We start from the raw sequence: 12,770 nt of genomic DNA on the forward strand, positions 1-12,770 counted from the left end.
ACAAATATAATGTGACATTTTATAACCCAAGGGAACTCCATCATTAAAAGAGCATCCTCCTAACTCCATTATTAGAGAACCAAGGACTTTACCATGAGGGGCCTTCCTCCTTTTACCAAGAAAAATATCAAAGCACCTCTATGCACTCACTATATATGTGCTAGATGTATGCACAATGATAGATGATGGATCCAAGCCATTAAAATAAAAACCACTAGATAAAGGTGTGGGGGAATGACTTGACTTCTTAAGAAACTTTATATAGAAAATAAATTGGTAACTAGAAAACTTGATCCAAAAGGATGAGATGAGAAAGAGATGATGGAAACAGAGGAACAAACTTATTTATAGTTAATTTAAGCATTAGATCATGAACACACAAAACATATTTACTTGTGATACTCTTACCCAAGTACACACAAAAATTACCACTTGAATTTAGCATTAACCAAAGTAACTCCAAAAATTTAACTTTTCTTTTTTTAAGACGACATATATTCTAAACTGCTCTAATTTACGGGTTAGAAGGGAGATACGAACTTAAAAACAAGAGAGACGGGTGCAACACTGTTCTAGGCTACTCGGTTCAGTGATGCCCCTTCTTGCCATGCTTGGTGACATGGTGCAACCATCCAAACCCTTTTAGGGCCTTGGAAAACTTGACAAGATTAGGCCTCCCCATTCCCAAATTCATCTTCCCAGCTGAGAGTTTCAATGCTTGCAAGCAGCACAACTGCCCATCAAACTCTCCCTCTTCCACTTCATCATTGCTCTCAACTTTCCCATTTTTCCCCTTCTTTGACTTACTTTTTTTACCTTTCACGACTTTTAATGATTCTGTCTCTTCATATGTCTCCCAAAGCATGTCCATCCCCTCTCCTCCTTCTCCTCCATCCACATTTTGATGCCTCTCCTCAAAAAGCTTGCATGCCAGTGTCCTCCTCCACTCCTTCTCTTTCCTCATTGATCCAAAACTTCCAAGATTTGGACTCGTGTTGAAGTAACATTCTCCAACATTTGATCCTAGGGTTTGGGGATTTAACCTGGATTCCCCAAGATTTGCTCCTAGGGTTTGAGAATTTACCATGGATAGTTTGGAATTTAACTCACTTCCATCACCCAAATAATCCTTGGATTCTCTTCTTCTCACAGACCTCTTTCCTTTTCCTTCTTGTTCTTCAACTTTCTTGGATTCTGTGCTTGGTGGTGGCCTGATCACTTCTTCTTCCTCTTCCTTTGTGCACAAGTTTTCTGACCAATTCTCTTCTTCTTGTACGAATGCCTCAGCTGGGATTTCGAACTTGTCTTCGAAAACATCACTTGCAGCATCAAAAGCATCAGAAGCACCATTAGCTTCATGACTTGACACATCTTCAACTTGTGATTCAAAGACTTGTGAGCAATTTTCTTCAACTGGGGTCTCGTTGATTTCGAACGTCGACGTGTCAAACACGATTTTATACGCTTCGAGCTCCACAGCAGACCGAAATTCTTCGCGGTCATGATCACGATCACCACGATCACTATCATCAACTTTAGACTTCTTCAACCCTTCCAAAACAGTTTGGTAGGCGGTGACAAGACAACCCAGTTTAAATTTCGACGAATCGGAATTAGCAACATCGTTTTGGACAGTGAGATAAGCCAACACAAGAAGAGCTGTGGTGACAAAGAGAGGAGATAGAAAAGAAAGGAGCTTGAGGAGGTACGGTGAGAAAAAAATGAAGTAGGAGACGTAAAGAGGGTGTGACAAAATGCAGAAACAAAGACTGAACAAGTCAGCGAGAAGACTAGAGATTTTGGTTTTCTTGGACGTGTTTGGTTGGAAAGAAAAATCTGACATTTTGTTAAGAGAGGAAAGAAAATTTGAGAAGGATTGATGGATGAATGGATAGTGATATGGTGTTTTGTTTGAGTAAGAGATAGGAGAGAGAGTGTAAAATTGCAAGTGACAGCGGCGTGAATAAAGGAAATAGACTGGGAATTAATAGACCATCTCCACTCCTTAGAGTAAAACCTAAAATTTTTAGCTGATAAAATTTAGATTTTGACCCAGAAATAGCTTTTATGCTCCAACTTTTTTAGCCTAAATTTTTTAACACAAGATTATCAAAGAATAAATTTAGGCTAATTTCTTTTTCCAAAGTAACTTAAACAAAATTATGTATACTATATAATTTATTTTTTTGAACATTTTTATCTAAAAATATTTTGATTCTGATAAATATTGAAAATTCAATAATTTTATAGATTTTTTGAGTGAATTTTGATTTAAATAATTTTTTAATCGTTTTAGCCGTTGGATTTAATTTGTGGTTGTTAGATCTTTTTTTTTTTATCATTAGATTTGATTATATTCGATCTCAGCCGTTGGATTCAATGGATTTTTTTCTAAAAATAATTTGAATCTGGACCGTTCGATCAACCAACGGTCCAATGAAACCAGTTGTAAGATTAAAAATAGAGTCGTTGGGCTCGTGATGGTGTCTGACAGCTACCCTGACAGTGGGCCCCCCATATCGGGCGTTGAAGGCTAAAAACACGTGTGGCGTGTTGCACGCGTTGGTGGGCTTTCGGCCTGCCTTTTTCTAGCACGTCCATGCGCACAACTGAGCTCCACCACTCACTTTGGGCTAAATCTTGGCTAGTATTTGGGTATGTTTTGAGTTCTAGTACTTAATCCAATTTTAGAACTAGGGTTGGAATGAAATTGTGGTGTACTTCAAGGATTGGAGTTGGTCTAAGGATATGAGAGTGAGGGACACATTAAGTTGAAATTTTGAGGGATCTTAATTTTTTAAAATAAATTTAGGAGTATTTAATCAAGATTTTAAGTGATTTTTTTTTTTTAAATTCTACGTGTATTTAATCACAATTTTAAGATAGTTGATTAGAAATTTGGTGCATTCAATTAAGATTTTAAAAAAGTATATTATTTCAAGTGTATTCAATTAATAATTTGTTTTAAAGAATTTTAATAAGTTGAGGAATTTGAGAGAATTGGGGAGATTTCATAGTATATTTTAAGCATTTCCAAATCTCACTTCTCTCCTAAAGATTTCGAGAGAATTGAATCTAAATTTTACATGTAATCTTTACAAATGAATTAAACTTCATCAAAATTCATAAATTTACAATCTATTAAATTTAAAAACCCTCAAAATTTTAGCTGAATCCACCCCTAAGTGGCAACTAGCATTAACAAATGACGAATTAAAAAGTAAATTTAGGTTAATCAAGTAGTAAAGAAAAAAGAACATGGTTGGAAACTTTCTTGCTTTTATTTCTCATCCACAACCACCGAATTATGTGTGCCATTTTTAATAAAGATTTGACTAACCAACCCTCTCTTCTTAATACATTAGTGAGATCCCCATCAATGAAAGTTGATTACTAATTATTCGCACATGCATAGTAGTTATTGGAATGGACTACACTTGTGTTTACCCCATGGGTATATTCACCTCATTGTTTACTCGGTTATGATTAACGTATTTTCTTATTAAATATTGTTTAATTATTCATATTTATCGAGCAAATTAATAGTTTTGGTAATACTGCTCAATTTTATGCATATTGACGACTTAAGAATTTCCAACTTGATTGAATTTTTTATTACAGATAATATTTAGGTAATGATTAAGAAAATTTACGAATACGCTTGTGACATTTGTACAATGAAAACGAATTAATAGTGAACAAAAACATGCATCCATTCAAAGGGTGGAGGCAAGTATCCTCCGGAATGCAGGATAGTATTTGAATTTTGTAGAAATTTACCTAGCTCCTTTAAGTTATGGAGGTCCAGTAATAATTTTGGCAATGAAAACCTGGTGGATCTCATCTTAAACATGGAGCAGTAACATAACATGTTCAGTTAAGGTCATTAATGGATGCAACAGATCGTAAGGTCCAGGGCTAAATTTACCTACTAAGAACATCTTCAGTGAAAGCTAAAATACGATTACTAATCCGTTTGAACTCCGCTTTGACCCTACGGATAAAAAAAATAATAAAAAAGGGAGATTCTCCCACTTCAAGGCGTGTAAACATACTCATTCTATTAGCTACTCCGCGCTCCCTGGGGACATCGATTAGTTATCAAACGGTCGAATGTATTAACTAATTAAGGCTAATTAATCATTGTTGCTACAGCATAACTAGTATCCTATGTATTATGTACCACCGCCCAGTTCTCCACAAATCGCACCACCTATCATCTCCAACTTTTCTTTCTTTTTCTTTGAAACCAAGTCACTGAAGAGGTCAATGACAAGGCCTACATTGTAAATAAAAGATCATGAAAAAAAGGTGTGGGGGCGACAATTAACATCTAGCAAAGGAAATCAATGAATTACCCAAAAAAAAAAGAAAAAAAAAAAGGAAATCAATGATATGTTACGAGTACACCGTTAATATAACATTTTGCATTTAGAATATAATGTCGTGTGACAAATGTTATACATATATTTATATCATTAACATAAAACGTCACTCGATAAAATATTTACATGTATTAAGTCTTTTAAGGCAAGAAGAAGAAGAAACAGACTGTGGATTGAGGTTAATTAGGTGTAATGAGGATCTTATTCGGATCGTCTTTGTGAGGATCCTAGAGATCATTAAATTGTGTTTGTTCATTATACATCATGCGATCAGAAATTATTTTAAATATTTTAATTTAAAATTAAATATAAATAGTACTTAACGAAAACTGACCGTACGATGTACAATGAACGGACAAGATTTGAAAATCTTTAGAATTCTCACAAAGAAAATCCAAAGAGGATCCTTATTCAATTAGGTGCACATGGGAGGTCCCATCATTGTTACTCAAGTGCATGCCCATGCATTTGCATCCTGGTCCCTGGCTTTTTCACCTCTGTATGGGACCCATCTAATTGTCTCTTGTCACTCTCCTAGCTGAATCGTGAAGCAAAGAGCACCGACAGTCATTTGGCAGATTTATTCTTTCGTATGTTTGACTACTGAATAAAGGATTCACTTGTACGGTTTCTAGTATATATACTAGGGCATGAGCCGACAGGACCCTCTCCGGATCCTTTTGATATGGATCATCCGAATCCGTGAATCATATCAATTCATCATATATCGTACCGTTAGTTTTTATCAAGTACTGTTTATGTTTAGTTTTAAGGATACTTTGGATTCAGTCCTTAATCCTTAACATTCTTTGATTAAAACATTAATAGTATTCAAAGTTTGATCAAGGTCCCTTGACTTTGTACACCTCATTATATTATTATTAATATTTATATTTTTATAGTTTTGACGTTAATTATTTGATATTTTATGAGATTTAAAATCCTATACATTTAAAATCCCTCATTATAATACTATTAGAAACGGTTACAATAAAAATATTCAAACATTTTGATTCAATAAATTGATAAAAACTATGTAAAAATAAGAAATAATATATGGCAAAAGAATGTATCCATAGTGTTAAAAAAATGGGTACATTTCACATATAACAAAGTGGTACATTAATAAAGAAGAATGGATACATTATAAATAAATTAAGGTACAGATAAAAGATTAAAAATTATGAGTACAAATGAATTTTTAAAAATATAGGCACTAAAAGAAATTAATACATGGGTACAAAATAAAACTAAAAAAAAAATACTACAAATTAAAAAAAATGTTGCAATTTAAAAGTGGGTACAAACTAAAAATATAGATATATGATACAAAATTTAGGCATAAAACATAAATATACCATATGTAATTTTTCTATCATTGATTATACAATGTCACGTAACGGTATACACAGGGGTACAAACACAAATGAAACTTTAAAAAATATGGGCACAAAAAGAAACTAATATATGGGTACAAATTAAAAATGAAAAGAAAATTGGTACAAATTAAAAAATATTTGCAAATTAAAAATAGGTACAAAATAAATAAAAATATATATGATAAAAAAACAATTTAGCCATAAATATAAATATACTAATTGTAACATTTTTAACACTAAAGGAATATATTTAAAAATAAAAATATTTAATTATTCAAAGAATTAATGATGTTATTAATACTCAAGGACCTTGATCAAAAATTCAAAATGAATAGGATTTTAATTAATAGAGTAACAAAAAGAAGGATGTGAACCTAATTTTCCCTTATTTTTAAATAAAAATATTTAAAATGATTTTTGACCACACGATGTACGATGAATGAACACGATTCATGGATCCCCGGAATCCTGACAAAGAGGATCCGGACTCAGGCATGAGAAGCACCGATGTTTAAGGGTTAAATTGAGACTCTATAAACTTAGTTGTTCAATGTACTAAACTGTATGCGTCTATGAAACATACCTATATTTAAACGATTAAATTGAGATTATCAAAATATAGCCATGTAAATACAGTTATTCAATGCACTGATGTACGATCAAAGGTGCGAAGAAAAAGAATTAGGGCACGCTAATACTAAGAGCTCGTTTGGATATGTTTTTAAAATAACTAAAAACGTTTCTGATGAAAATGTTTTTGGAACCAATCCTTAGTAAAAATGCAAATAAATCCTGGAAAAAACACTTAAAGTGCTTTTGGAACCCAAAAATATTTTCTCTAAAAGCGCTTTCAGCCATTTTAAAAGTACATCCAAACAAGCCCTAAGACAATTTTTTTTTTCTTTTGGTTCATGACTTCTCTAAGTAAAGAAAATAAAAACTTCAATAAATGAAAGAAAAAAAAATAAAACTTTTGAATCTTTATTTGGGTCATAAGGTTCACTTCATAGGAACAGAAGGGCTTAGGATTTCCCAACAACAAATTCAGCCCAAAGCGTTTCGGTTGCAGAAATTCTATCCCTGCTTTTTCCAGGCTTTCGAAACCCATTTCCACAAGTAAAATCCACAGGAGAATTCTCTCTATTCCTAACCTCTCTACCCTTCACTTCTCTAATACTTGAAAAGTTACGGTTAAATCACGTGCATATTTTAAATTGATTTTTTTTTTATATAGAGACAATAAGACAAAGCAAAATGTGAGAAGAGGAGAGGGAAATAGATGGAAATAGAAGGAAAACGAATCTTACTTCAAAATCTACACCCTCTCTGCCTCCTCAGGTACAATGGTTCTTTGGATAATCGTTTAAACTTCTGTGCTACGTATAGGGTGTTAAGGGGCAGGCAAGGACGAAAGTTCTAACACCATTGCTGTATATTATGACAAGTTCATAAACCAATTTTTATTTGACCATGCTCCATTTTTCTCTAGTTTATCATTTCCTTGTAAATTTGTGATTTTCTTTTTCTTTTTTTTGACATATATATTATGGTTATTATTTTCTTTTTCTTTTTTTGACATATATATTATGGTTGAGTTTTGCCTTCCGATTGTGCTAATTGAGTTCAATCCACTACTTTAATTCAGGTAACAAACATTTTGGATTAGGTAAAAAATTTAATTTTAGATTTTCGTTTTTATTCATGTTTTTGTTCTTGATTTCCTTTGTGACTTCTCAACGAATATGAAAACCTAAATGTCAAAAAAGTATAGTATTTAAAACGAAAAATATGTAGCGTTTTAGGTGGTGTTTATTAAAGAGAATGACATGAAATCGTAGCAAAGAATCTTAAGTTAGAATGTCATTCTTATGTGAGAATGATTTTCATATCATTGACACTATTTTCGCATCATCTTAGCTATATCCCAATTGATTTTAATATTGTCTTAAGTGAGAGGGAGATCATTTGTATCATCTTAAGTGAAATGAAATCGTACGAGAGAAACAAGTTATATCCTGAGGGATGAAATTGTACGAGTGAAATGAAATCCAAACCTTACCACTTCTCTCCCTTACTCCCGTCTACGTGCCATCTAAAGACACAGATCAGCAGCACAGTCATCACTGCCAATCCAAGTTAGCTGCACAGTCAGCTTAATAACAGCTTAGAGTAGACCTGTAAACGGGTCGGGTTTATTGGGTTTGGGTCGGGTTCAACTAGACCCGTTAAGTTAACGGGTCACCCGAACCCGACCCGTTAAGCTAACGGGTCATCCGTTTCACTTGTTAACACTCGTTAACAATTATTATTATTATTTTTTTTTTTGCATAAAGTTTATTTTTTTGTTATTAAGACTTTACTAAAATTACTAAAATATCCTTAACTAACGGGTGCTAACGGGTCTTAACGGGTTTAACGGGTTCACCCGTTAGCGACCCGACCCGTTAAGCATCCACCAAAATACAAATATTAACGGGTTGGATCAGATCGGGTTAACAGGTTGGGTCCAAAATGTCAGGCCTAGCTCAAAGTGTAGCTAGTTTGTTATTAACGGAGTTGTAACTAATTGTGGTTTAATATTAATTAGTTACATTTGATTAGACAACTAATCATTTATTAAGAAATGTATAAATACCCCAATGTAACATTTCATTTCATTCAATGAAAACAAACACTTTCTATATGTATCATCCCTCTTCGATCATACGCTTCCTGCGATTTCTGAATTTCTTGATCTTCTTGCGATCTCTGTAAAATTGTGAATTTTTTTCTTGCGACGACGCGATCTTCAATCTTGATTCAATGACTTCTTCTAGCTCTTCACCTCTGAATCCAGAAATCATCGTCCCCAATTCTTCTTAGATGAACCCAAATTTCACTCTAATTTCTTCTTCTCCTTCGATTTCTTCGATTGTAGTTCAAAATATCAGCTGTATGGTTCCTACGAAGCTTAAGAGAGACAATTATATTGTTTGGAAGGCATTATTTGCCCCAATTTTTCATCGCTACAAGCTGGCCAGAATAGTTGATGGCACCGAGACTTGTCCACCACAATTTCTTCATGATGCTTCTGGCCGCAACTGCAACATTGGAGTTCCTAATCCAGAATTCGATCTCTAGTATGAAAAGGATCAAAACACCTTATCTGCTTTAATTATACACTTTCCGAAGATTTGATTCCATTCACTGTTGGTGTGACCTCTGCTCGAGAACTCTGCAAAGATTTGGTGGAATTTCGGCTGCTCACATACATCAACTTCGATCACGTCTTCATTCTACACAGAAAGGTGATCTTCCTATATCTAAGTATATTCAGCACATCAAAAACATTTATGATGCTTTAATGGCCGTTGGCACGCCTGTAACTGATAGTGATCTCATTGCTGTAATTCTCAATGGTCTCTCTAATGATTATGAGTCCGTTATTGATTCTATGATGCTTCGTATTTTATGAACAACACCAGATGAACTTCATGGCCTGTTATTAAACAAGGAAATGTTCATGAATCGAAAGAAAAAGGCTCCAATTTCCTCTGCTACTGAGCCATTTCAAGCTTTTGCCACTCAATGCCAGAATTCTTAGTCTCCATTGCTTTCTACGCCACAAGCTTATGCAGCACAATCAGGAAATTTCAATTTTGGAAATTGTCATGGCAATAATCACGGGAAAGGCAATTATAGTGGTAGTAACTACAGTGGCAACAACCCTCGTGGCAATAACTATCGAGGCAACTACAACAATTCTGGTAATTACAGAGGAAACTCAAGAAATTACAATCATAATTCTGGAAATTACAATCGTAATAACTCTGAAGGGCAAGTTCCATGTAGATTTGTCACTCCTAAGAACATGAAGCCATTGACTGCTTTGAAAGAATGAATCATGCTTTTGCTGGAAAGATTCCTCCTGCAAAACTGCATGCTGTGTGTGCATAGAGCCCCTAAGTCTTCTCCTCCTACATGGCTCATGGACTCGGTGCTACTTCACACATAACAAATGATATCTCAGTTATTCAGTCTCCAATTCCTTACCATGGTCAAGACAAGGTCTACATTGGTGATAGACAAGGTGTGCCCATCCATCATATTGGTGACTCTGTCATTCATACTCCTACTGCCACATTTCGATTGAATCATGTACTTCATGTTCCTAAAATGAAGTTTAATCTCCTTTCTGCCTATCAATTTTTAAAGGAAAATCATTGCAAATTAACACTTGATTGTGATGGATCCAAAATCATGGATCGTTCTTCGGGAATGATGCTTTTTCGGGGGCTTGTTAGTCATGGATTTTATCCTTTCTATGGCTCACCCTCAGCATTCAACTGTCCCTCAGCTTTTGTTACCACCAAAGCATCTTTGCAGATCTAGCACAAAAGGCTTGGTCACCATTCTTTAGCCATTCTCAGAAAAGTTTTCAATACAAATAAGATTGTATGCAATGATAGGCAATCTAGTTCATTTTCCTGTCTTGATTGTGCACTTGGCAAGAATCATAAACTGCCATTTACTTCCAATACTAGTATTGTCTCTACTAGCTTAGCTTTTATACACTGATGTTTGGGGTCCAACTCCCATTTCTTCTATAAGTGGCTATAGGTTTTATTTGCTCTTTCTTATTTTCCAAACCCATTTACCTACCTAATTCACAATTTCCATTATACGATCTTCTACCACAGCTTTATGCATTACAGTTAGAAAATACAAAACTCAATATATGTGAGATCAAGTTCATTTGAAATCGTGGAAAAGGAAATCAATTAAAACATGAACTATGATTTTTCGATTACAGATGAGTCATGAGTCTTCTTGAAGCATAAGTCCAAGCCATGATGCCCTATTTGACATACGCCCAAACCTTCACACATTGAAACTTTCAGTTTATAAACAACAGATAATGCAAAGTATCCAAAAATAAATAAATAAAAGAATTTAAGAGCATAACTGTAATGTTATCAAATTGATCCAGGAAAGTTGAATGATATTGATGATGAAATCTAATGAAAGCAGAAAAAGAAAGAGTAATTTCTTACTACAATTACACAATGTTAAATAAAGGAGAGTCATTCTCACCCAAAATCAACTACATATATTTGCAGAGAAAAATGAAGTCAATACCAAAATGGAGGGAGGAAACCAACTGCACCCGCACAATAAGCAGCAAGATAAAAATGGAGTTGATAGTGTGTGGCTTCAGAGTATAATGTCTAGTATTTTTCTTGAAATGTATTTACACTTTTCCATTCCACCTGAACTATTTTATCAATTTAATGCCGCCACAACATTAATACTTGTTTCCATAGCTACAAATCAGTGTATGAATGAGTATAGTATGCAGTGTATTTGAATGAGTATAGTATGTAGTAATTAAAATGTACATACATTGACAAAAAGGAAGAAAAAAAATATTCATATCTAATTAGAGTGAATTCAGAAGCTCAATCAAATGTAAAACCCCCTTACTTTGCATTTTGTTGCCATGTGGAGCTAAACATGTGAAATCTCGTCCCCAGATTTCACTATTTAAAATTATGTATTTTCATATTATTAATTCGATGCATTTATATTTGCGGCACATAAATTTATTTAAGTAAAAGGACATAAACGCCCTTAATGAACTAAATGGAATTTTCAAGGACGTATTTGATCCTTTCATAATTTTCCAGATTTCTTTACATATGTGGATAGTACGTGTCGATACGAACGTGTGAGCACAAACAGAACGTAATTTGGAGTTATAACGAAAGAGTTATTAACGTTTAAAGTTAGGGGCATTTTAGTAAATTTGACCTTCATTTCTAGAAGGCTCCAACAATTTTGGCGTAGGGAGGAAGTGCCACATGTGTAGCTGGGATGTTGTGTTGAGGAGAGAAAAGAGAGAGATAGACGGAGGAAAAGAAAAAGGAAAAGGAGAAAGAGGGGAGAGGGCTCGGCGAATGGGGAGGAGAGAGGAAGAAGGTTGCCCAATGGGAAGAGAAGGAAGGGAAGGGATGGGAGAGAGTGAGAAGCATCGGATTATCCATCCCTACCCGTTTCTCCTTGCGACCCGACTGCAACCCAATGGGTTTTACGGTTTCTGACAAGATTTTCGTTGATTTCTCCAGTGAAAATCGGCAAACCACCACCATCAAATACCTCAGCGCCATCCCTGCTTCCAATTTCATCCAAACTCGACTGGGTTTGACCTTAGTTTCTAGAAGAACCGCATCGACGGGTGTGACGGACACTGGTGGCAATCCACCGTTTTTGAAACGTCCTCTTCTAATTACCACCACCATTAGACTCCCTTTGAGGCTTGGAACAAAGCCCAAACAATTGTAGGGGTGGCGGAGCACCGGAGGTGACAGATCGAAGGCCACCCTTTTTAGAGTTTTCGGCAGATCAAGGGACTTTTAGAGGGTTTCCTGGCTGAATTGGACTTCGACCTAGGTATGAAAATTGCTCCCCTTGATTTGCTTTACATTTTTGTGAAATTTGGTAATTTTTAGAAATAGTTGAATTTTCCGGCGAGTCGGAACGGCCGGCCGCCGCATGGGCTGAGACCCACGGGACCATCCTAGGAAAAATTTGATGCCCCAATTATGTATTTGACATCCGTTTAGTGAAATTCCAATGTTTTAGTATAGTTTCGTAGTTGATCGCCTATTCGGCCGCCATTTGGTTATTATATGAATTGATGATCCGACCGTTTGATCGGCACCAAAGTGTAATACGAAATAGTATGTAATATTTGATGACATTAGGAATTGACGGATTAGGAATCTGAAATACGGATCTTCCCAAATTGGATTTCAAAGTTTGTAAAATCAAACGTTGACCGCCACTTGAATTTGCGATTGGTGGAGATCCAACCGTTGGATTGTAAATGAAGTTTTAGTATGTTTTTCTAGAAGCATAAGGAGACTCTTGGGAAGTTACGGATTATAAATCTGATAGGCGGATCTTTCGAATTAGGTTATTAGGGCTGTGGACCCTACCCTTAATCTTGATCGGCGGTTGACTTTTT

General features: G+C 34.9%; 1 protein-coding gene and 1 long non-coding RNA gene across 2 annotated transcripts; one reads left to right on the plus strand and one right to left on the minus strand.

Moving 5' to 3' along the window:
* Nucleotides 1-326: 326 nt before the first annotated feature.
* LOC126585638 (uncharacterized) lies at nucleotides 327-1,981 on the minus strand. Its single transcript, XM_050250107.1, has one exon. It carries the CDS (start codon nucleotides 1,841-1,843, stop codon nucleotides 587-589), a length of 1,257 nt encoding a protein of 418 aa, XP_050106064.1. The 5' UTR covers nucleotides 1,844-1,981; the 3' UTR covers nucleotides 327-586.
* Nucleotides 1,982-8,405: 6,424 nt separating this feature from the next.
* Nucleotides 8,406-10,429, plus strand: LOC126585650 (uncharacterized). The gene is made up of 2 exons (XR_007610611.1): nucleotides 8,406-9,051; nucleotides 9,229-10,429. It is a non-coding gene; the product is annotated as an uncharacterized LOC126585650 (long non-coding RNA).
* Nucleotides 10,430-12,770: the final 2,341 nt, after the last annotated feature.

This window comes from Malus sylvestris, chromosome 10 (assembly GCF_916048215.2).
Source record: "Malus sylvestris chromosome 10, drMalSylv7.2, whole genome shotgun sequence".
NCBI lineage: Eukaryota > Viridiplantae > Streptophyta > Magnoliopsida > Rosales > Rosaceae > Malus > Malus sylvestris.

What these genes read in the sequence shown, in the direction of transcription:
- LOC126585638 (XM_050250107.1), bottom strand. Translation starts at nt 1,843, where the DNA reads ATGTCAGATTTTTCTTTCCAACCAAACACGTCCAAGAAAACCAAAATC.